Below are 25,770 nucleotides of genomic sequence, written 5' to 3'. Positions count from 1 at the left end.
GCGCTTATAAGAGAATAAAGTAACCCCTATAACACTAACCGAGTAACTCTTATAACACTAACCGAGTAACTCTTATAACAGTATAACATTGACGAAGTAACCCCTGTAACACTGACTGAGTAACCTCTATAACACTAATTAACGAAGTAATTCCTGTGATGGTTGGCCACACGGTGTGGCCAGCCACATATAAAAGTTGGTAAAATCCATATTTGTTTACATGAATTTGGTTCAACATAAATTCTTATTTGTAACTGATCACAGTATATGGTCGATTCACGTATAAGGTACTTAATTGAATAATCAAGGTTATGGTGATGAGCAAATGAGATTATCTTGATGAATCACTTGGAAAATAGGGATATTCTCATACTTAAATGGAATTATTCTTTCGTTAATCAAAACAAAAGAATAAGAATCAAAACAAAAGAATAGTGGTTCCTAAAATGAGCAAATGGGATTATATATTTTATATTTTCTTGATATTACTTATATGATAAATTATTTTACAGACAAAATGGGTTACTTACTTAAGCCTCAATCACTTCACCTTATTTTTGTTTAACTAAAATTATTATTACTGAACTAAAATTATTTTTGCGGAACTTAAATTATTTTTACTAAGTTGAAATTAATTTTACTGAATTGAAATTATTTTTACAGATTTTCTATTATATTTCTTCTTTAAAATTACTAAATTTTACTTAATTGAACTTATTTTTGCTGAACTGAAATTATTTTTACTGAACTGAACTTGTTTTTAATGTACTGAAATTATTTTTACTGAACTGAACTTGTTTTTACTGAACTGAAATTATTTTTACCAAACATAAATAATTTTTACTTAATATTTTTTTAAGGTGAAGTGGACAGGACCTTACTGAGCTCTATGAATAAATAAATAAAGTTACTCTTATTACTCCCTCCGTTTTTAAATACTTACTCAATTTTTAGTTTTTGCACTATTCATTTGTTCTACTTTGACTAATGTTTGTGATTTACATATAAGAAAAAACTTAGTTTTGTGGTTACTTATTGGAATTGTCTCAATTAATAGATTATTAATTTTCAATTGTTAGAATTTATACTTATTAATAATTAAAGATATTATTGATAAAAAAATTAGTATCGGCATACATGCCTAAGAGAAATTGAGCAAGTATATTTAAAAACGAAAGGAGTAATAAATAAAGAAACCCTTATAAATCAATGTAGCCAGAAAGTGACTAGACATACACACACTAGCTAAGACTTATTGTAGTTCATACTACCTCTTTTTTTTTTTGACACGTTTTAACTTTAGCATGCATTATTTACACTCTTCACTTAGATCGTGTTCTGTGATTTATATGTAATGAAAAATATATTCACGTGGGATCTTGTTAAATTTGTCACAATATATATTTTCAAAATATTTTGCTTAATGGTAAAACATGTGCATTGGCAAACGTGACTAAAGAAGAATGTCAACTAAATAGATTCGGATGAAGTATATATTAAGGGTTTTAATATCTGTTCAATATATCTTTATACGCCTATTAAGTTGGCCACCATAAATTCTTAAATTATTTCTTTAGGAAAAAAAAAAGTTAAGTTGGCTTGCTAAAACAAGGGAGTTCAAAAATCGGTCCGGATTGAAGAGAATCAAGCCGGACTCTTAATGGAGAAACTAAATTCTCAATCTTCGCCCTTTTTGGTCCTATGCGGTCCAAAATCCTTTAAAAACTAATTTTTGAACAAACCAGTTTATTTTGGTTAAATTTTATGAAAAAAGAGCATATATAATTCATTATGCAAGTAATATTTTTATACACTACATATGGAGTACATAAGTTATTTTTTTTATGCTAGGTTTCAAAAAAAAAAAAAAGTTATTTTATGCTATACGTTCAAATTAGGCATTGAAAAATCATTTACTTATGACTTAGCCCGAGTTTAATTTGAACCATTAATATCAGTCTGGTCTAATTTTGTTTTGGACTGGTCTTAAACTAGTGAATAACCCTAGTTAAAACGACATTAAATAACAATTATTTCATCACGTACTTCAAATTTGTATATTATATTGAATAAATTCAATTATTAAATATTTAAATTAATATATAAAATCAACCGCAAAACCAAACATTTAGATCATTCGAATTATTTAATTTTTATCTTTAACAGTAGTTTTTGTAGGAAAGGAATCTAATTATTACAACAATTATTGAACCATAAATCTCATGAGGAAATGGTATAGTTTATATATGTATGTAACTAGTTTTGTACCTCGGGTAATGTGTGGATTGTTTATTTAATTTTAAGATAAACATATCCTTGGTACACACAATGTTTTGTAAGAGGTGCATATATATAACTTATGTACGACTAATCTATTTCCCTCAAAAATCTTCAAATTTTGGCGAATCTTGATTTAACTTAATATTATTCGCAACGTCTTTGAAAAAAAAATTATGAAGTACAATATAACAATCATATCAGTTGTGAACCTTATATTATTAGTTGATTTAAATAATCTAAAATCATTTAAAATTACCTTTTTAAAACAAATTTCATCATATAAAGTAGACTTATAAGGTATTTATTGAAGGTTATAATTTATTTTGTACATAAGAAATGTTGTTAGTTTTTTTTTCTTTTTTTTAAAAATAATTCTAAAATTAAAAAATACATATTAAACAAAACTAAAATAAATCCTAATTATTAGTACCATTGTAACTTCTCCCAGCTCACAAATTAAACCTTGTTGTGCTAAAAAAAAGGAAATATGGAAATTAAAAATCCAACCTTTGCGCGGTCTTCTTTAAAAAATTCAACCTTCATTTAATCTCACAAAAATCCAACCTTTATAACCCACCTTCATCTAAAGATCCATTACTTGTTGATGACCGATTTTTGTAAATTATATGCCACATGTTAGCTATTAATAGGTCAGTTAATTTTTTTAATTATTAATAAATAAAAACAATTAAAAAAATTAAAAATTAAACAAAAAAAAAAATCAGAAACCAGCCCCACCCTCCTTCCCTAACCACCCTATCCCCATTGACCACCGGCCACCGTGCACCGGAACCTAGCAAACCCATCTCTTCCCCCCCCCCCCCCAAAACCAACACGCATCACCTCCACCAACTTCCGGCCAACACCGCTGCCTCTACAACTCCCCTGCGCCACTCCATCACACGCACAACAACAAAAAAAAAACGCAACCTCAATTTGCCTAGCCCGTCTAGCCTACCACCCACCACCAACAACAATAATTGGCACAATTGCAGCGGCAACCAGTCCCTGCTCAACCCCAAAAATCACACCACCTCCAACCAAAATCGCACCACCTGAGTTCAGAACACCTGAAATTGCAGTCCAAGCGAACTCAAATCGTAATCTTCGTCCGCCGTCTATCGCAAATCACACTTCATCATCTTCATTTTGAGGGTTTTTCGATTCAATCTTCGATTTGGTTGCTTGATTCAACCATAATAATCTTTGTTTTGTGAATTTCAAGCCTAGATGGGGTTGGTGGTTTCGGTACTGGGTATGGGTTGGGTGAGGTAAGTGGTGGTGGCAGTGGTGGCAGAGGTGGCGGCGGTGCGTGTTGAAATAGGAGTGGGGTTGGTGGTTTCAGCTTTTGAGGAGAGATAAGAGAGAAAAGAGAAGGACTGGAGGAGTGAGAAGGGAAAGTAAGAGTAAAAAAAAAAAAAAATTAACTTGTTTATCAGGTCACCAGTAAAATGGATCTGTTGGAGAAGGTGAGGTATAAAGGTTGGATTTTTGTGAGATTAAACGAAGGTTGGATTTTTAAGAGAAGAACGGGCAAAGATTGGATTTTTAAATTCCATTTTTCCCTAAAAAAACCCAATATTCAAATTATAAATCCTCTTTGCATGAATCCTCAACTCCTTTTTGCCTCAAATCTCTTGTAGCCAAGCACTCCAATATCCTTCACCATATTGGCAATTTGTCAGTCGTCTTTAAGCTGATAACCTACATTTTTCTTATTTAGATTTTTTTTTTGTCGGATATTTTGTTTACTTGACTTAACACAATACATATCAATTTATCACATTAATGCTAATTTTACGTGTGCGGCATGGTGAGAAGTTAATGACTTTATATATATTGAAATTTATAATTTAATCTATACATATGAAATATTGCAATTTTATCGAAAATAAATCTCTAAACCAACAAAATTTATTAAAAATTAAACTCTAAATTAACTTTTTTTTATCTTACCATCAATCCAAAATTTTTATTTTACATGTCATACGAATAATTAATGGTTGCCTACATGGCGCGACACTTGGCGAAAAGTTGAAATGCTAAGTGTCGATATCTCATAGTCTGGCTAATAGTTTAGCTTTATATATTAGTTTTTTTTGTAAACCAAGCTTTATATATTAGTTTTATAATGGTTAATATTTTTTTTTTTTTGAAAAAGGAAATTTTATCAGAAAAAACCATTTATAACAACTTTTTTTTGTTCTGAAAAACCTTATAAATTATTTTTGGCAACTAAAAACCTGATTGTAATTTATTTTTTTTCAAGACAACCAAAGGTTACTTTTCGGCATTGACCTCCCATGTGCAGGTCATGTGACCTATAATTTGCTAATCCCACCCTTTTATTCTAATTTCACCCCCTAATTTCCCTCTTAAGTCTCTTGTTTTTAATCTTCCCCCTTTTTCTTCTAATTTCCCCTTTTTCCCATCTTCTCTCTTTAGTTGAAGATCTTTCTAGAGCATGGTACTGTGAATTAATTGCAATAATTGTGTTTGGAAATTGATTTCGACCGAGGATGCAGTGGCATTGTTCTTTTTTTATTATTTTTTTTTATTTTTACAGGGGCATTGTTCTTTAATTGTTGCCCAGTTCATCAAATTCGTACGTATTTAAAAAAATTAGGGTTTTTTGCATGCATGCATATTAAGTGGGGTCTCTTAACCCCACTTGAGTATTTTTTTTAAAAAAAATTCTTAAATTTTTTTTCCTATAAAAATTGCTTATATTTTTAATTTAATGACCCCATTAAAATCTATATATTGCATTTTGACCCCACTAAATATTTTTTCTAGATCTGCCACTGGTTTTTTGTCCCTTTTTGAGCTTGCACTAACAACACCTAGTTATATTACTCTGTAATTGGTCCCCCTTAGCTTCTTAGAACATCACGCAACTACCTTCCTCGCCTCCTTCCTCATTTCTTTCCTTGCGTTCTTCTTACCCATGGCAGAGCAATTGCACTAGTGTTAAAAAAAAATACCCCAAAAAAGGAAAGAACACAACATTTAAATACAATGAATTAAGTAACTTACTATTTAGGGTGGGTGTCAATTAAATTCACTTTGCTTCTTCAGTGATTTTCTTGCAGGTTGAGGGTGGCGGCAGAGATTAGGCTAAAGATGGTTAATTACCTCATTTTTGAAGAGAGGAGCAAGAAGATGAGTAAAAATTAAAAGGAAATAAAGGGGGAAAACGATAGTTAAGAGGGAAATTAAGGAGTAGGGAAAATTCGAAGAAAGGGGTGAGATTAGTAAATTATAAGTCATGCGACCTGCACATGGCAGGTCAACGCCGGAAATGACCAAGTTAATGCCAGAAAGTAACCCTTAGTTTTCTTGAACAAAAAAAAAAAAAATTATAATCTGATTTTTAGTTGCCAAAAGAATTTTAGAATTTTTTTGACTTTTACCACAAAAAAAAATCACAAAATTTTTTTTTACTACCAAAAATTTTAAAAGTATTATTTTTCCACCAAAAAAAAATTAAAAATTGTATTTTTTACCACCTACCGTAAAAAACACTAACGGAATTTTTAAATTCTTCGATTTTCGTGCCAAACACATGGTTTTTAGGGGTTTTGGGGGGCATTTTGGTTCTTTGGGTCCAATTTGAGGTCACAATTGACAAAAAATGGTCGGAAATGTTTTCTTTTGCGTATTTAAAAATACCTCGATTTGCGTGAAACATGCAAAATAAGGCATTTCCGATCATTTTCTATCAATTCTAACCTCAAATTGGAACAATAGGGCCAAAATGCTCCCTTAAATCTATGAACAACATGTATTGCGCATGAAAATCGAAGAATTTATTTTTAAACCATTAAATTTAACGGTTTTCTTGATGGTAGGCGGTAAAAAACAATTTTTAGAAATTTTTTTGGTGGTAAAATAAAACTTTTAATATTTTTGGTAGTAAAAAACAATTTTTTGATTTTTTTTGGTGGTAAAAGTAAAAAAATCCAAAATTTTATAAGGTTTTTCCCAAAAAAAATGTTGTTATAAATGGTTTTTCTGACAAAATTTCCTTAAAAAAACAATAACATTAATCTAACTCCAACTTACATGATAAAAATTACATGAAATAATGTTTTCACTAGAATAGATTTGTTTAAATGTTTATAATTCATTTATAAATTAAGAATATTTTTTTCACCTAGTTTGTAATCAAGCTGAGAAACAACTCATTAGAATAAATAGGGATATTTTCGTCTTATTCATATAATATATAGGGGTAGTATTGTAATTAAACTCATTTATCCCTTTCTTCCCCTTCGTCCTCTTTCACTACAGTCATCCTACCTCAAAACACAACAACACGTCATCACCATCTATGGTTAATAATTCTGCTACGAGGAAGATGTTTTCCTAAAGGATTGATATGACCCTACTTGATACTCTTTGTTACTAGGCTTTATTAGAATATATTGGGATATATTCTGATTTTTTTGTTTGCCACGAGAATTCCCCGAATCACCCTCTAAATTAGCATAATCTCGAGGAGCACTCGCCACCATAGTCGAGACCAACGTCGTGGCTGCCTGCTTGGCCAAAGCAGCCTCTTCCAACGTGAGCATTGAACGAGCTTGGTAAAATTGAGGAAAAAGGTTGCTCTGCCTAATCAAAGTAGCAACACCATTATAAGGTTCCGTGAGACCCGAAACCAATTGAAAGACAAGTCGGTTATTATCCACCGGTGCACCGACATTTTTCAACTGATCGAAGAGACTCTTAAGTCGCTGAGAGTACGCAGAAACGTTAGGGAAATCCTCCATATTGGTGTTAGAAAACTCATGGTCAAGAGTTACGGCACAGGAGTTTTGATTGTCTTGGAAAATATTACGCAACTGATTCCAAGCCTCCATTGCCGTTGCATCAGGTTCAATGATGGTGTGCAAAAGGTCTTTAGAAATTGTGGAATAAATCCACGAAAGAACCGTTGTGTCCAATGTCGACCATAGCTCCTTTTCCTCATCGGTGGAAGGCGCATCAACCTTCTTCTTCGAAGCAATAACATGGTCAAGAACCTTGTGTGATCTTACGTGAACTTTGAATAATTCCGCCCAAGTAGAGTACTCAACATTCTCCATTTCAAGGGTTATGAGGATGCTGTTTTTGATATTAGAAACAGTAAAAACCGGATAAAACGACTCTTGGAGTCTGACATCGTTACTGTGAGATAGAGAAGAAGAAGAAGAAAGAAGAGAAGAGAAGGTGGAACAACACTAGGGTGCAGCGGAAAATTGCCCTAGATTGCTAATACCATGGAGGAAGTATATTCCGTCAAGAATTCCATAAGCCAGCTTGACTTATATACAAGATTACAAGCATAAAAATAGGTCTAGAATGTCAACTGACTAGCTACAATTATGGGTTAAGTATAAGGCTATAAAATACACCTAACATATATAACAAATATACAAATCAGAATAAATCCCAATATATTCTAATGGGATTTCATTTTGGTTCACTGTAAAGCGGATTTTAGGGTTTGACGCCATTAATGTTGAGAAAGGAAGAAAAGGAGAACGTAGGAGGAAGCTAAGAAAAAGAGGACGAATGGATCGACAGAAAGACAAAAATTTGGTGCTAGTTGTGAGGTTTTCGAGTGGTTGAGGTGACTGTGATGATGGTGGCGGCTTGAAGGATTTGGTTTATTTTTATAAAATATAAAACTAAAAAAATTGTAAAAAAAACATACACCCATATCCACGTCAGCACTGATTAATAAATTTTTGTTAATCAGCTTAATGAACTGAGATGTTGGCTCGTTGTTATGCATTATTTCTCAATTTTTCTATCATAACATAAAATTGAGTCATGATTTAATCTATGGTATCTTTACGAAATGTTTGCTATAAATTTAAACACATTGAAACTTTCTTATATAACCTACAAATTTATGTTAGTTTTTCTCCCATGATGCAACCATTCAATTGTAACATATATTTTTGTTTGTTTAATTTATAAACTCCGTTATCTTCATCAAATTAATAAATTACATAGCAAAATCACTCCAAATTAACAAATTTGTATAAGGTTGATCTAATGATTTTGTGTCATATTTTCATGGCACGAAAAGTTTATGTACGTACTTGATCCACAAATGAAATGACAATTAAAGGAAAACAGGTATGACTCAAAAAAAAAAAAAAAAAAAAAAAAACCAAGTGTTATCATTATTTGTGAACTACAATATTTTTCATTATTTTAGACCCAATATAACTTTTTTTTCTTTTAAAAATAAAATTATAACTAATTTTTGCATTGAATTGAAGCTTTGTAAATGATATATCGGCTAGCTAGCTACTTATCTTATCTTCCATAAGGTAGATAGCTAGGTTTCCTTAAAAAAAAAAAAAAAAAAAAAAAAAAGGTAGATAGCTAGGCTTGTTATATGTCGGACTTCTATAGTTCAGATCGGTAATTTATAGAGAGGCTTAAAGGCCAACAAAAAAAATGTGAAGCCAGTTTTAAACAACTGGATTTTTTCTTGAATCATTAATCACGATCGAATAACACAAGTGTCTCCACCACTCACCTCTAAATTAGCCAAAGTGTGATTATTATCAATTCATCATAATATCTCTTCTCTTTTTTTTTATCTCCTTCCTCCTCCAATTAAGATCCTAAAAAAAATAAAAAAATAAAAATTTGTTGTTGTAGGGGCTTCTACCAACCTTTTGATCGATGGTAAGCCCCTAATTTATTGTTACTTTACCGGTCTTTTAATTTATTCTCATAATAAACTTTCTTTTTTTTTTTTTTTTTTTTTTTTTACTTACAGAGCGAGTTTTTCTATTCAATTTTTAATCGTAGATCATATTTTATTCCTCCCTTTGTGAGAGTTAGGGCTATGAAAAATGATGACGGGGCAAGTATATTGTCACATACTGATACTTCACATGCTTCTTAGTTCTCATGATATGATGAAGTGGTAACTTTCCAATATCAAATACGTACACTTTACAATTACAATATTACTTGCAATTAATGTAAGATATAGAGGTGTCAATTATCAAATACGTACACTTATTACAAATACGTACACTTATTACAATTAGCTTTCACTTGAGTTTGTGCACGTGCAGTGGTGCACTCGCTTAGCACAACATGTATCCACCATTGGCTAGTTAATTACTTCGTAGCGTACAATTCTCATACAGGACAAGATCACAAGATAGATTTTACTATCAAAATGAAACCTAATTATATTAGGAGGTTCAAAAACTTCAAATGGAAAAACAAACTAATTTAACTAGCAATTGAATGAAAAGATCGCAATTTTCATGTATTATTCTAAAATCATTACTGAAAAGTTAAGTTTTCACTTATAAGAAAAGTCTCTTAATAAGTAGTATATGTTTCGTAAAAGATAAGTCAAGATCAATGTCTGAATTTCATGCAATGTTAATTTACATTAGTAGCACTATAGCATAAATCATGCAAAAAGCTAGTGTTGAATAAGAAATTTTGTTAACCTTAGAGATTGGACCGTTTATCATAACATGTTCATCCAATTTAATCATTTTGCCCCCTAAAAATTGTTATCTTCAATCTAAAACTATTAAGATTAACCTATCACCCAATAATTTAACATAATTTTGGTACTTTTTTGTTGGTCAAAAGGCAAAAACAAGTGTTTGCATTAATTTTGATCCTTTTGCTTTTTTCCTTACTAAAATTTTAATAGTCCCTAGAAATCATTACCCACTTGGGAAAGGAGCTGGTAACCTTCCAATCAAACTTCAGCAAAAGATGAAGATATAAAGAAGTAAAACACTTTAACGACTTATCTGTTAGAACTTGGGAGTAGTTTTAAGAAACAGTTCCAAACAAGGGTCTCAATTTTTGTTTTACAGGTTTTATTATGTTATACACAATCCTAACTTCTAAGTATTATCGACATATATATTTTCGAGAATATTAAGCAATGCTTGATCTAGCGGAAAAGTTAGCATTTTACAGCCAGTTGTGGAATCAAAGTACATTATACATCACTTTGAGGTGAGAATTCTAATACCCTCCCTCATCAGTCCGCACCACCCTAAAGTCCCTAATAACACTCCCAATGGGCCTTATCAGCTAACTTTGGTTGGATTGATTTATGAGAGATAGGGTCTACTTCTTACTTACCTAAAAAAAAACAATTATGATTATTTAACTACCTAAACCAATTAGCAACTATGTTATAAATAAGAAAGTAAATGTATATAACTGCAAATCACAAGAACTAATTAAAAAAGGGGAAAAAACACTAAAAATATTAAATACATATAATCACGAGGTTTAAGTAAAGTAGTTATGCGGTGCAACGCCTGGGCCACACATTAGTTAGGTTTTTTTTTTTTTTTTTTTTTTTTTTTTTAAGACACTAGTTAGGATAATTAATACACAATTACCGATATTAAATATTAATATGTAAGGCTCAAGACAATATAACAATTTAATGTTACATTGAAAGAAAAAAAAAAAAAAAAAAAGGTGTACTAGCAAAAATTTATAGGAAGATATCAGTAACAATCTATAGTCACACCTTAGCAGCTTTAAAAATGCATCAGTCTTTATGTCAGAAATGCATGAGGATAAGCTAATTGAATCTGAGGGTGAGTGTCTGAATTGAGAGCAGCTGCATAATTTCTACGTCAGACATGCATATCAAGTTGTGGTTGTAACCCAAATAGGTAAATAGTAAGAGATATGCCCTTATTGTACCCTTGGTAATTTGGATGTGTTCTGAATGTTATGCAGCAATAGTTCAATACATACATTTAATGAGATGTAAATATGTAATAACAGCCAAGTATAAACATAGAAGGGTGACTTGAAGAGAAAAAACAGTGTTTACAGATTTTCACAGGCAAACTACTACAAAGTACGGAATAATAGGTAAAGATGGTTGTGGGTTGCGTTGAGTCATGCCTTGTACCAAGCTCACTATTAACATTGTAATGTCGTAACTTAAAGAAAGGTAGCCAAGAAATGTCCCAATACCACTTATTATTATGTCATGTCATTCACTCATTCTTATAGAGGTACGCCAAATTTTACTTATTTAATTTACTTTATCATATTATGCCATATTGTGTTGTATTGTTTCCAAATATTTCACGAATTTGAACTAGGGCTCAATGCCTCAACATGCACCATGAGTCAATGACATTGTCAAGTCATGTCTAACTTGATAAAATGCCATATTTTTTACAATATCCCAATATTTAATATTCTTAACCTATATATAAAATAATTACTCCATATTAAAAGATATATTATATTCGTAATTGCAACATCTAGCTAGAAGTCCTTCTATTTCTTTTTTATGTCCCTATTTGGACAACGCACATGTGTCATTACACTTTAACTAATATTCTTGAAGCAATCATCGAGACCGATCAAACAAAACCTAATATCCCTCTAATTATGATTAGTTACAAGATTCGAATCAAGAACATAAAAAAGAAAAAGAAATGAGGAGTAAAATTTCAATGGCCAATGGTATTGAAAAGGTGAAAGCACAAAAGATCTACAAAGGGAGCTGTAATCTCTAACCACGTGACACATGCTTGTGACATGCTCCTCTACAGTTAATATATTTCATAGTTCAAAATTTTTCTTAAGAAATTTTAAACAGCAGAAGATTGAGCGCAAATCATCAGTAAATTTATACATGCTCCTCTCTACAATTAATATGCACCTCAGCTCTCAGGTGCATATTTCAAACCACTCTCCCTCCCAATTAAGCAAATCGGTCGATATCTCTACTAGCAGAGAATGGCTTGCTGTAGAGACCGAGACCAATACCAAATTAGGTATCTAGCTATGCTAGAACATTGCGGATTTTCAGCTCTAATAACTGTCAAAAGAACCAAAATACATCGCATGATTCATGTGGTGGCATGTTGAGAAATTTGATCATAAATCGTTACTACTCCGTATCTTAGAAAATGTGACAGCTTTTTTTTTTTTTTTTTCCAAGCATCTTTTTACCAATGAGCAAGATGCCAAGACATATTCAGGATGCCATTCTCTTCTTGTGTCTAATTCAAGATCCTCATGTTAAGAGCTTCAAGGCCTTTAATCAATGACTGGCCACTAAATTATGGATATAAACTACAAAGTCAAGCCTAGACTATCAAACAGCTTTTTCGCCAATATCACCAGCAGAATACAGAGATGATATGCAATAGGTAAGCTCACCAACAGGCAAAATTTATACAGATTAGCCGCTGTTGCATATTGCTTGGAGCTGTAAACCAGGACTACTCGCTCAAAAAGGACACTGCAATGTATCAGTTATCAGCACCCAAGCCATTTCCACATCTGCTTAGATTTAATGTAATCAGAAGAAAAAGAATCATCAGTTGCTATCTGGCTCACCTGCAGATCTCAAATTCCAACCTCCAGGCCCAGCCTTGCGCTCACCCCGTTTTCTCTTAATCTTAGAAGTCAAACAAGACTTCAATGTTGTTTTTTCCTGAATCACAGCATCCACAGTCCCAGAATCAGGCGCTAATCCATTGCCAGCTCCGAGATTTGAAATATGCTGCTCTTTATTTTCTAGATTATTATGCTCATCTATCGATTTGTCAATAACTCCAGAAGACATGTGCCCATCTTGCATTGCTCTGTTCTGTATATGCGTATCATCCAAAATCTGCAGATCAACAGCATGAAGTATCAAATTTAAGGATTCGAGATTAAAGTCTGAAACCCAGAAGAGGGTAGGGAGGGGTAAAAAAATTGAAGTTTTTTAAGGGAGGAAAAAAAGCTTCAGTCACATACATGTAGTGTTTCCGCAAAATCAACTTTTTACGCACTAGACAAGGTATGAAAGAAACCAAAGAAACCTTACATTTTCACCTGACTCTAATGTCTGTGGCTGATGTATAGTAACATTTGCTGCAGAAAGTAACCCTACTGTGCTTTCTATAATATCAGGAATCTGAGTACCATCTCCATAATCAGAGGCCAAACTCTCAGGCAAGTCCAGATCACCAATTTCAAAGTCTGCTATGTCATGAGGAATTTCAATGCCCCCAATAGACAAATTGTCTCCATCGCCAGCGGAGAAAGCAGGGCTTTGTGCAGCACTTGTCTGAGCATCGTAAGGTGCAAGAAGACTTAGGTTTTCTGAAGAGGAGAATTTCACACCATTTTTTAACATCACCGTATCAAAATGGGTTCTAAGCCTCTGGACTTTAGATTGCACTGTTTCAATCTGTCGAAGAATCTGTTCTATGGAATCCTCCCCATCTTTTAACCAATCATCATCCATGCTGAATTCTTCATTCTTAGGACATACATCTGAAAGCATCATCATAAGAAAGTACAATTATATTTCCTTCCTAAAAAAAAACATCAACACAAAATTATATGATGGTTGCTATCACAAAGATAATCAACGGTAATGTGAAAGAAGAAACTTATTAAAATAAGTTGTTCATTACACATACCAGAAATGTACAATCAAAGTTGCACATCATATTCACCAAATACAAGTGAAAAGCCAATTGGATTGTACCAGTGTTAATATATTCACTATGCCCCCACAAATTACAGATTCATTTGCCTTACAGCTTTTTTGGTTACTTAGTGTTAGTCTTTTACTCCTATTAACGTTTTCTAACATGGAAGGTTGACGCCTAGCTAGATACTTTCGTATTCTCTCTGACCTGAGTTTTACTGACACTAGGATAGAAAAATACAGCTATCATCATGACAGAAAATGGACCCTGGGGAAATTCTGCTTTTCACAATTTCAACTTCAGTAGCATAAACAAACTATGAATAGATATCAGGAGAGCCTCACTAGCCACAAACATTAGACTATTCTGCATGAAAAATAAATAAAAACTTGAGAAGCTTAGAAAGAAAGACAGCACAGCTTGCAAGCCACTCATAGTAATTTTGTATTTATTCCTTGTATTGCATGTAATGGAAGTAATTTTGCTGCCACAACATGGGGCAAAAAGATAGAACACAAATAATGCATGCTCATCAAAAGAGGGCCATGTGCTGAGAATCACCAAGGCACCAAGTACTACTCACAAAAGAAGGAATATCCACAGCATGACAGCCAAAAGGTTTCCTAACTTGTTACCCACTTTTATAACCCAAAAATAGCAGTACTCCCGCAACAAGGAAGACATGATCTTTGAATTAAGAATCCTTGAACTGCCTAGAAATCTAGCACTGAAAACATGAGAAGCCTCAGTCATCTCAGAATGCTGAGAAAAGATATCATGAGTACTTGAGTAGGCAGTAGCAGCTTTGTTAAGTAAGCCAGCACACGTATTCTTATTGATTTACCAAATCTCTTTCATATTCACATCCATCCTCACTCACCTCAACTCCCAACTAGCTACAAGGATGAAAAAAAAGAAATATACCTATACCAAGTCTATAACAATAACCCTAATGACACGTGGCATTCTTTTCATGCAATTACCATATTTTTTCTTTGTTTAATACTCCGTAATTTTTACTCCTCCCCATCTTCTCCTCTTCCTCTTTTCAGTTTTACATCCCCTTCCCCTTCCAATTTCCCTTTAATATATACGAAGTATATACTACGTAATTACTTTATGCTTCCTCTGTTCTTTTTTGGTTGACATATTTCTTTTATCACATTTGCCAATGCATAAATTCAACCATTAATATCTATAACTATCAAGATGTAAAAATAAATTTTAAAAGTTGATTTTTTGTAAATACACAATAAGTTGATTTAAACAAGATTCCGCATGACTATGTTATTTTTAATCTATAAATCACAAAATCTAGTCAAAGTAAAGTTTGTAAATAGTTTCACTAATAAAGATTTGAGGAAGTATATGTGATCCAAACAATTCATCTTCTAATCATCAATATGTATAGAATATAGATTTTATTCTTCTCTGTTTTTCTAATCACCAACCACACTGGCAACTCTGAAAATTGAAGAATACTAGATTCTTGAAAGTGACAATCTTCGAGAGAAATACAGGTATTGTCAAGAAATCTATGCTTCATGGGCTCTACAAATAAAGTTGGGTAATTAGGGATAGTTATGCACTACTTATGCCTCAGCTTTATTTTAGTTCCATTTTCATTAACATTCCCATATCTCATTTTATAATTTAGCTTTACATTATTCCCATGACTTCCCGCAACTATGTAGAAGTAAATCTTAACGAAAATTTATTTATGTGCTTTATTGTATTCTAAAATGAAGATATATTATGCTCTTCGCCTAATATATTTGGCAAAATGGCAAGTCAACCGATATATGTCAGTGAGTAGCAAAGGCCACAAAACTGGCTTCTACAAAATTATTGCCTCCTCAATTGATCAATTCAAGCATTGCAACATGTGTCACGGTTTTCGCCACAGTATAGGAGATTTCTACTATCAATAAAACACTCAAATGACGAAGAAAAAAGGCAAAACTATCACAAAAATAAGCAAGACATAAGTCATGCAAGCACACAAAAAGACAGCTCATATAAATGTAAACCTGCAAATACATCATGCCAGAATTAATTTTTCTATTATACTTCCTCACTAAACCTTTTAACTTGCAACACTTCTCATTTCATGCTTGCAATCCATTACCTCAATCATAAACATCTTTAAATACAAGTAAAAATTATAAAATTTGATATTATGAAAAGTATAATTCATGGCAAATCTAACCATATTCCACATGGCCATATTTTCCTTTACCATAAATCTATAATTGTCAAAGCTAGTCAAAGTAGAGTATGTGAATAATGCATAAGTCAAAGTGATACAAGTAAAAATAAAAGGAGAAATATTAATTCAACTCTCGAGTAATTAAGTTTTCACATAAAATTCCCTTGTTTTTATTCTCTCTTAAAAGTAAATACTTTTCAATGCTATTGTAATACAAGTTGCTGTATCTTTTATTTTAAAATAAAAATTATGAGATTAGTCATAACTTAAATAAGGCTTGTTCTAAAGCAGTGGAGCAAAAGAGTGTTTAAGGCCTTAGTTCAATCCTTATAACTTTGAAGCTGAATTGCTACACTAAGTTTTATGGTCCTCATGTTCACTTATGCTCCAATTTGCTTAAGCCATGAAAAAAAAATCTAGATAAAACTGACTTGGAGAGTTCTAAATTGGCCACACACAGTTTTTAAGTTTTTAATCTGCTAACAATCATAACCTAAGCACATATTAGATATTATTACTACATGCCTTTTTGCCTATAAAAATTATACTAGCATTAAGATCTTGAATCTTTGATATGAATATAAGATCTGAGCCATTTGTAATATGTAGAACGAAGAGCCCCCATCCCGACAGATGGAGGTATTGAGCAGCATGATGTGTTGTTAATTTACCCAGAAAAACAAAAATTGATGAGTAAACAAGCCATATAAAAAATATATGAAAAAATGAAAAATCTCATGCTTGGGTTTCAGACATTGTGGGTGTCTGAAAGTCTGAAATAAACCAAAAAAAAATACCTAGTAACCAACCTGAACAAACAAAACAGCTTCTTCACTCTGTGGACGATCATGTATACTTCCTAACTCCTTTACCCCAAATATACACTCGCAAGCACAAACTTGAGCAAAGCATTCTAGCAAGGATTTCTGTACACCTACTATTAAATAAAAATTACTGAGAAGTAAAACACCTAACCAACAAAATGAAACTTGTCCTGTTGTTGATGCTTATTTGACAATAACACGCTAGCCATAATCATCTATAATCATGGCTCTTGATGCTGCAACATTTGTTTGTATAGCGTAACAATTTAACAGAAAATTTATTTTGGTAAGGAAGAACATTAACAGAAAATACCTACTGTACTTGATTACTTATAAAACCTTTCTCCCTAAAGAAGGAACGAGAAGCACAAAAGGGTGGTAAAGCCACAGCATAGTTCTTACATCTTAATTATCTTTACATAGATTGATTTCAAATATTTTAACAATAAGAATGACATTGCTGATTAGTCAATAAAAAACGATAATCTTCCAGATAGATTCAACAATATGAAAAAAAAAAAAACTTGAGAATATCCAGATAAAAGTAATCTTCCTCATAATGAGCATATACCCCTGCATAGACTTCTTTACTCAGATAGCGCCTTGAATTTTATATTCTTCGAATTTTAACCAGACAAAATTAAAGTTATGCAAGCTCATGATAAGTTAGAATGGGAGAAACAGCATAATGTCAAATCTTGATGGCACTCACATCTTAACTGAAATAGAAATTCTTACCTAAATTAACATCGTCGTCAGCAGCTGATATACCATCTTGATCAGACTTCTTATTTTCTGCATTAGACCAAATACCATCATGATAAATAAAGGGTGCTCACCGAGTGATCGTGTGGAATTATATCTTTAAAATTGTATACATAATACTACTACAAACACAAGAGAAAATGTATACCTAAATACGAGAAAAGCTGGTGATGAGACATATAAGATGAGATATCAGTCACATTCTCCACAAGTTTCCGTTTTCTTCTTTTCATGGGTTTCTTCTTGTCTGAATGGTTGAAAAATGGAAACGATCTCGAACAAAAGTCTGATGTATATTGATGTAGTTCCAACATTTTTGTTTGTTCATTTGCTTCTAGTTCACGGGAGTATTTTAAGGCTTGAGACTCCAATTCCTTTATCCTTAGTTCGGCCCATTTGCATCTCCACATAATTGGGCGTACAAAATTCCTCCAATGAGGTGTCAATTTTCTTTTCCTGAAATGTTGTAGCAAAAGAAATCAATATTACTTGGACTTTTCATTTCACCTTAAGTACCTTTGTTGGATCCATAACTCCCAGACTTGGTTAGGATATTTGGAAACTTCAATTTGGACCAAGATTATGACATATTTTCATAAAACAGCTAAAAGAGGACACTTGGACACTCGGCCCCAAAGTACCCCGAGTTTGAATAAAATGAAAATAAAGTCAATCATCTTAATACTTCTTGCAAGATAACCTTAGTAGTTCCTTCATTACATTCAAATTGCGACATTTGGAGTTTCACATGTGTCAATGCACAACTTATACTATTAATATCCTTAACTATCGTTTAGTTAAGATTATAGACACTTAAAAATTAGAAAGTTTATATTGAGACAACTCTAACAGGATCTCCTATGATGAAGTTTTTCATTACATACAAAATACAATAGATGGTGAATTGAAGATGGCCAAAGGAAAGTGATTGATTAGCATAATAGTCCAGAAGTTGCAATAAGAACGGAACAAATGAAGTATAAGACAACATTACTCGAAAAGTAAAATTGATGTTCAACAAATCCAAGAAAAACCAACCTCATGGGGAAAACATTAGTATAACTGTCCAATGTATCAGCAAAACCAGTATCAACTCGAAATTCCGACTCCACTTCAGCATCACTAGTTCCCGAAACATTGTCACTTCTCGAAGTAGTATCACCAAAAGAGCTAGAATTCTCAGTAGCATCAGGATCCTCACTATCAGGCAGCCTAACGGCGGCATTCGAGTTCATAGGTTCAGTTATATCGGCATAAACTTCGCCACGACTAGTTTGCGGATTCTCAAGTTTCCCATCCAAAAATGCCTCCATTTCACGCAGAGTATCCTCATAGCTCATACACCTCAAACTCTTACTCGGCATCCTCACAAAACCCCTCGATTTCTCCCGAGCTAGGACACTCATTATGATTATAATTCTTACAACAATTGCATCACTTTTCTACCCCAAAATCACAACAATTACAAACAAAGACCCAAAAAATCCGAAATTCTTGAATCAAACTTGCATGTTTTTGTGTTCCAATTCAACAAGATCACAAACCTAAATACAAAATTCAATCACAATTTCAATTTCAATTCCAATTCAACGATACAAAAACAACAAATGCAAGTAAAAACAATCAAACAACAAACAATCGCAAAATTAAAACGATTAAGATGAAAATTAAGAAGAATGAAATTCAAAATTAAACAGGGGAGATAGATAGAGAGAGAAGTTGAATTGTAGCATGATTAACAATGGCGGCGAAGTAGAGAAGAAAGAGGTAAGAGAGAGAAAGAAGAGAGAGAAAGAGGAGAGAGATTACCAGAGAAAAATGGTGGAGACTGTGTGAGTGTTCGCACGGCGGCTACAAGCGAGGGAAGAAGGAAGAGAGAAAATTCGTTCGCAATATAAATGAGGGAAAGTGAACGTTAAATCAAAGGATACTCTATTCTTCTTTCTTTATTGCATAAAAAAAAACCTAAACTAACGACACTGGGAATAATCGAGCCTAGTTCTTCTTCTAGTACGAGGAGTCTAGTCGAGGAGTGGGAGGTTACGATTGGACATGAAGCTAATTGAACCGCTTGAGGATAATTTTGTAGCACATTATTTATCTAGAGTAGTGTCATTCTGGGTTGAATAAGTATGGGTTAACCATTGTCTGGATGAAATCACTTCGTATGTACTTATGAATAATTTGGCTACTGATTAATAAAACTCTCTAGCTTGACATCAAAAGAAGGAAAGAAAAAAAACTATTGAGCCGCTGATTGGTTAACTGAATTTGGTCTTCACTTGAAGATAAACTAAATACTGATTATCCTTTCAGTAGCCCCTAAGGAGTTTAAAGTCATTATTTGTTTAGTATATGGTCTCACGATCATTAGTGAGATCAGTTTCTATGTTATAACATTTACTAAGTAATGTACTTTCATTTTTATACGCTTGCAACTTGTAACACTACTTCTTGACACACTATTTAAGGATATGAATTGAAAGATAAGTGGACAAATTAAGTCATCAATTTTAACCTTAACTACTTAAAATTTTTTCTTATTGGCGGAAAAATTATTTCAATTAATTTGTCTGTTTATCTAATCTAACATCTTTCTTAAATTACGTGTCAAAATGGCTTATTGCATGTAAATAAAAACGAAGGAAGTATATTGCAAATTCGTTCACTCTTTCTTATTCTTTGGCTTTTGTCTAGCTTTGAAACCTTAAAACAATTTGTTAATGGCTTTAAAGTACATAGATCCATTATTTAATCTTTAAGGGTAATTGTTGCATTCAATAATTATTTAACCTAATGTTAATCTCTTTTCTACTTTTTTACAAGTGACTTGCAAGAAGATATAGTTTTCATCATCATTGTCATGGCAAAGACTAGGGCTTGACTTATAATTCTTTTTTGAGGTGGATTATTATATTTTAACCTAGGTTAGTTATTTGCCTCATTCTTTCTATGTTATGGCTTATAATTTTTCAAATGCGGTAAATTATTTGACCTGTATCAATTCTCTTAATCGAAATTGTATAAGCTGTGATTTGTAATTTGATTCAAACTAAGAGTTCCTACACTAATACAACCCTTTCCCATATTTATCGGAGCCTTGGAGGTAGGCTATCTATCAATTTCAATTCTCAATAATGACGTTAAATGTTTTGGTTTTGAGGTCTCACCTTAATTTTAGATTTGTCTTCTTAAATTTAAACACAAAAGCTTCAAGTAGTGCCCTCTCTCTAGCCACTGTTAGAGCTGTCAAAAGTTGACCCGACTCGAAAACCCGACCCTAACCCTAACCCGTTTGAACCCGAAAAAAATGGTGACCCGAACCCGACCTGAAACCAACCCTAGAATCGAGTATTTGAGACCCGAACCCGACCATGAACCGATCTAGAGAGGACCCGACCCGAATGTGACCCGTAAATTATTGACCTGAACCGAACCCGACTCGAACCCGAGAATGACCCAAACCCGATTCAACCCGTCAAAACCCGAATTCAACCCGACCTGTTACTAACCCGACTCGAATTTAAACTCGACCCGAAATCAACCCGACTTGTTATTGACCCGACCCAAATTCAACCCGACTTGTTATTGACCCAACCCGAATTTAAACTCGACCTATTACTAACCCGAATTTTAGGATTTAGGAATTTTTAGGATAAAAAGAGTACTCCGTATTGACTATTGAGTTTCAGGCCCTTTTTCAATTTATTAACATGGATTCCAATTATAAAACAAAAGTGGCCTTTCTCATCTTACTTGACTTATCTCTTGCATAATCCTCGTCAAAGAAAAACAGAACTGGACAGCAGCCAAAAAAAAAAAAAAAAAAAAAAATAAAAAAAAATACACAAGACCCAGACAATAGCAGGTCTTTCTCATCTTACTTGACTTATCTTTTTTTTTATTATTATTATTTTTTTTAAGGGAATTCAAATTTTATTATTCACTTGTCTATTTAATATTTTTTTTTTCAGAAAATGTTTTAAATTACGTAATTTAATTTGGAGTTTTAAATAAATTAAAAAAATTAAAAAAAATGTAACTGGACCCAATATGACCCGACCTGATATCAAACTTAAACCCTATTAATCCAATATTTGATACCCGAATTCGAACATGACTCGACTTGATTATTATAACCCGCAAATTATTGACTTGAATAGAACCCGACTCAAACCCGATAAATGACCCGACTTGGAAATGACCCGACTTGATTACGACCCGCAAATTATTGACTTGAACCGAACCCGACTCAAACCCGATAATGACCCGACCTGATTATAACCCGAAAATAATTGACTTGAACCAAACCCGACTCGAACCCGAACACGACCCTAACTCATTTAAACCCGAATTTAACCCGACTTGTTTTTCACCCGACCCGAATGTAACCCGACCTTTTATTGACCCGACCTAAACCCAACCCGAACCCGAAAAGATGTATGACCCGACGTGACCCGACTCAAGCATGACCCAACCCGAACCCGACCCACATAGGTCCTGACATTAACCCGTATTGACCCGACCCGAGATGACCCGACCCACACAAACCCGACTCGAACCCGACCCATTTACCCGAATTGACAGCTCTAGCCACTGTCGAGAAGTTACTTTTTTTTTTTTTTTTTTTTTTTTTTTTTTTTTTTTTTTTTAACATCTACATCCTTATCTACTATGACCTGATTCAATTTTTTAAAGACATTTCCCTAGATAATGCTTAAACATATCAAAATTATTCAAGTATGTTCTTGTTTCAAAGAAAATCCTCACATATTGTCCACATCAGCAAATGAAATCGACTAAATTTCTAATGGCTCTACAATAAACTACTATTTCATGATAACTTTATTGTTTCAATTGGCAATTCATTATGCTAAACCGCTATTTTATTAATTAGCTAATTCGTGTTCAATCGATCCCAATTAAATTATTATTAATTTTTTTTGTTTAAAATGCTTATGTGGATAATACATGGAATATGTTGAAGAATCTAGCACAATTGAAGAATTTTGAAGTTTTAAAGCATTAAGGAAATTATTTCGATAATCGAGTCAAATCACATAACCTATGGTTTTGAATATTTTAACTTCCCGGTCTCTTTAACACCATTTCATCTCCTCCTCCTTTGGGAACACCTGCAAATTCACCCACTTCCCAATTCTTCATTTCCTCAATTTCATCTCTAATCTTGTTCAAAAAAAAAAAAAAAAAAATTCATCTCTAATCATATGAAATTACTATCAAATTATCCCAATTACCCTTTTATAAATTCAAAGATTTGATAAAAAAACCCTAAATTTTAAATCTTTTTATCACTTTGATTGCATATTCCATGGCAACAAGAGGTGGTGCTGTCCCCTTTAGATCAAGGTAATTACGATCATTCATTCAATTTCAACATTTTCTTGGTCTTCAATCGAATTATTTTCTATTGATTGAATTTCTAATTTGGGTTTTTTTTTTTTCAATATTTTTTTTTTTTTTTTTTTTTTTTGGGGTGCAGTGATGGGTTGAGTACTCGGCAAGTGGGTAATTCAGATGAAGTACAAGTGCGAATTGTTGATCCAATGCATGCTGACCTTGATGATGAAATTACAGGGCTTAGATCTCAAGTTCACAAGCTCAGACATGTAATTCAGCTTTTTCTTTCTTTCTTTTTTCAAGGTTTCAAATTTGATAATTTTAAGTTCTTGAATTTGATTTTGTCAATATTGAATTTCTCAGTGTTAAATGTTATGTTAATATGGAAGTTGAGAAATTTATAGGGCTACTAATTGGGATTAGTATAAGAAGCTAAATGATACTGATGGACGCGTGATTTTGTCATATGATTAATTCGCGTAACATTTTGGGAAATATAGCAAAACCCGAATATGTTGAAAGGAACTTGACATGTAATGTGTGTTGATTTTGCCCCATATGATTGATTGTAAAAGAAAGATGGAATTAATAGTATTTAATTTATTCGTTCCTGTGAGTTTGTTTGAACCTTGCTGGATACCAATGTATGGATTTTACAAGAAACATTTCGGCAGGAATTTGCATGTTTTGGGTCATTTTTCTGTCAATTTGTTCTGTTCGTCGCTTTCTGTTATCTTTTCATTTGGTTCGTGGTATTGGTCTTTGATGCATGATGTTGATGCAGGTAGCACAAGAGATTAACTCAGAGGCGAAGTTTCAGAGTGATTTTATGGATCAGCTGGTAATGCATCAGCACAATCTTCCATATCTTAAGCAGTTTACCCTTGATCAAATGTTTTGAATTAATTTGTGTTTTGCTATGATATTACTACTTGTTGGCTCTTTTGGGCACATTACTAATTACTTCGCCAGACGTAATCATTGGCATTAGTGTTTTAAGAAATTCTTTTCCTTGAAAGGTTTAAATGCATAACTAGTTTGAGATTACGATTATCAATTGAATATATATTGACATCATATTTCTGGTCTGAGCTGTTTTTATTCATCCCTTCTGAGGATGCCATGCTAAATTGTTCACTATTGTCTTTGTGTTAAGTTTCCATAAGGTTTTTTTTTCCCTGATAAACCTAATAACGCTCCACCTTTTCTCCCTCCCTTTTTCTTGGAACTTCTTGTCTTTACCTGAAATGTCCATCAACAACAGGTTTTGGCTAATGTTGATGTGATCTATTGTTGATACTTGTATATGACTACTCATTATTAACACCTTGTTTTGGAGCTAATTATATTTGTACCAATGACTGCTCATGATATTTGACTTTCTTAACAATCATAGAAGTGGTGCACCTTTCCGTGTATAGAAATAAACTCATGATAATTTGGATCTATAAACTTTTGCAATTTGTATTCATAGTCATTACGTGATTGCTTTATGTGAATACTTGTTTGCTATGATTCTTTGTATATTTTGGCTGTTTAGCAGTATGTATTTCCGTGCTTCTTGTGATACGTGTTTTTGTATGGTACAGCAAATGACCCTTATCCAAGTTCAAGCTAGTTTGAAGAACAACATGAGGAGATTAAACAGCAGCATTGTGCAAAGTGGTTCTAACCATGTACTGCATGTTGTTCTTTTTGCATTATTTTGTCTTTTCTTGGTTTACTTCTGGTCCAAATTTTCCCGACATTGAGCCGCCATGAAGTCTTGCAGACTGCTTAGAGAACTTTCTACTGCACAACTTTCCCAATGGAGAAGATGGAGGTTATAATTCCGTGCTATACTTGCTCCATATATGTGTTTGGGATTATGTTGCAGATCTGATGATATTGTGTTCAGTTGCTGTAGTGTGTTCAGTTTGTGTAGCAGTTGCTTGATCTTCTTCTGGGGTTGTAGTTTATCTCAGTGCTTCCGAGTATCTGGTGTCTAGGCAGGCACTTTATATGGGTTATCTGGTCTGGTCCAGTCCAGTTGCACAAAACCATCATCGTTGCAGTGCTTAATTGCTTATATATTTGGTTTATTAGCAGCTCAGTATTCAGTACTTTCTTCTTGTTTGATACTCTCCTTAAAGCTATGGTCTTCTTGGATATCTTTTTGAGAGGTTTGTGATACAATGGCAGCCTTGTAAATATCATCTTTTTGGTAATGAAATAATATATCCAGTAGCCAAAGATACAAGTGCTGTGCCAATTACCAAAATTCAATATATTGGGAGGCAAACCCACATGTGGTTTATGTAAATTTAAGTATGGTATGCTTTGTAAACTAGCAGCAATATTGCAAATTAACACGAAAGCAGCTGGTTGATGCAGCTGCAGAGTTTATTTATCAAATCAGTCCCTGAATCACCGCGCTGCAGTGGTGATCGCAAAGTGGATTTCTTTTTGTTCTTGATGCAGACCAGAGCTTGTATGGGAGGTTTGCAGTGGCTTTAAAAAGGAAATTTTATTTTGTAATGTTATGGAGTTTCAGCAGAGGGGTATTAGTGTAATAGTGTGGAAGTGGGACTGGCTCGGCCTCTTCCGCTATTGTTTGTGACTTCCACTTCTAAAATTTTATCAATCTTTTGTTGTGGTTAACATCAAGTGCTTACTATTAGTTAATATATATATATATATATATATATATATATATATATATATATATATATATATATATATATATATATATAGGGGAGGGATCCGGTGAGAACACCTATATATATGAGAATACTATACTTATGTGAGAACACTTTAAAATTTAGAACATGAGAAGAACTTTTTAGGACATATGCAACATCTTTTAGAACATCATACTTAACTTTCT

At 32.9% G+C, this 25,770-nt stretch overlaps 3 protein-coding genes across 4 annotated transcripts; 1 reads left to right on the top strand and 2 right to left on the bottom strand.

Moving 5' to 3' along the window:
- Window positions 1-3,234: 3,234 nt before the first annotated feature.
- LOC145580784 (uncharacterized) lies at window positions 3,235-7,370 on the bottom strand. Its single transcript, XM_081637888.1, has 2 exons — window positions 6,758-7,370; window positions 3,235-3,350 (listed from the first exon to the last, which is right to left on the bottom strand). Exons 1-2 carry the CDS (start codon window positions 7,368-7,370, stop codon window positions 3,235-3,237), a joined length of 729 nt encoding a protein of 242 aa, XP_081494014.1.
- A 4,424-nt stretch (window positions 7,371-11,794) lies between these two features.
- On the bottom strand, window positions 11,795-19,489 carry LOC145581881 (uncharacterized). Of its 2 annotated transcripts, XM_081638914.1 has the most exons (7): window positions 19,353-19,489; window positions 18,582-19,087; window positions 17,692-17,999; window positions 17,517-17,573; window positions 13,133-13,584; window positions 12,658-12,937; window positions 11,795-12,559 (listed from the first exon to the last, which is right to left on the bottom strand). In XM_081638914.1, the coding sequence occupies exons 2-7, from the start codon at window positions 18,947-18,949 to the stop codon at window positions 12,540-12,542; spliced, it is 1,485 nt and encodes a 494-aa protein (XP_081495040.1). In that variant the 5' UTR covers window positions 18,950-19,087; window positions 19,353-19,489; the 3' UTR covers window positions 11,795-12,539. The 2 variants fall into 2 exon arrangements, with proteins under 2 accessions (XP_081495040.1, XP_081495041.1); XM_081638915.1 differs by having other exon boundaries at window positions 11,795-12,934.
- Window positions 19,490-22,605: 3,116 nt separating this feature from the next.
- Window positions 22,606-25,452, top strand: LOC145581880 (bet1-like protein At4g14600). Its single transcript, XM_081638913.1, has 4 exons — window positions 22,606-22,913; window positions 23,047-23,173; window positions 23,689-23,745; window positions 24,494-25,452. The coding sequence occupies exons 1-4, from the start codon at window positions 22,876-22,878 to the stop codon at window positions 24,653-24,655; spliced, it is 384 nt and encodes a 127-aa protein (XP_081495039.1). The 5' UTR covers window positions 22,606-22,875; the 3' UTR covers window positions 24,656-25,452.
- Window positions 25,453-25,770: the final 318 nt, after the last annotated feature.

The sequence above is a fragment of the Chenopodium album genome, chromosome 15 (genome assembly GCF_948465745.1).
Source record: "Chenopodium album chromosome 15, dcCheAlbu1.1, whole genome shotgun sequence".
NCBI classification, from domain to species: domain Eukaryota; kingdom Viridiplantae; phylum Streptophyta; class Magnoliopsida; order Caryophyllales; family Amaranthaceae; genus Chenopodium; species Chenopodium album.
Note: the sequence above shows the minus strand (reverse complement) of the source record. Positions and strands in the feature narration are given on the sequence as shown.

Bases quoted from the DNA above. Each gene is read 5' to 3' on its own strand.
- LOC145580784 (XM_081637888.1), bottom strand. From the start codon at position 7,370: ATGGAGAATGTTGAGTACTCTACTTGGGCGGAATTATTCAAAGTTCAC. The intron at 3,351-6,757 runs GTGATTCGGGGA...CTGCAATTTCAG, and splicing joins AGATTATGCTAATTTAGAGG to GTGTTCTGAACTCAGGTGGT.
- LOC145581881 (XM_081638914.1), bottom strand. From the start codon at position 18,949: ATGAGTGTCCTAGCTCGGGAGAAATCGAGGGGTTTTGTGAGGATGCCG. The intron at 17,574-17,691 runs GTATACATTTTC...GGTCTAATGCAG, and splicing joins CCAGCTTTTCTCGTATTTAG to AAAATAAGAAGTCTGATCAA. The intron at 12,560-12,657 runs GTGAGCCAGATA...GATACATTGCAG, and splicing joins TTGGAATTTGAGATCTGCAG to TGTCCTTTTTGAGCGAGTAG.
- LOC145581880 (XM_081638913.1), top strand. From the start codon at position 22,876: ATGGCAACAAGAGGTGGTGCTGTCCCCTTTAGATCAAG. The intron at 22,914-23,046 runs GTAATTACGATC...TTTGGGGTGCAG, and splicing joins GCTGTCCCCTTTAGATCAAG to TGATGGGTTGAGTACTCGGC. The intron at 23,174-23,688 runs GTAATTCAGCTT...ATGTTGATGCAG, and splicing joins AAGTTCACAAGCTCAGACAT to GTAGCACAAGAGATTAACTC.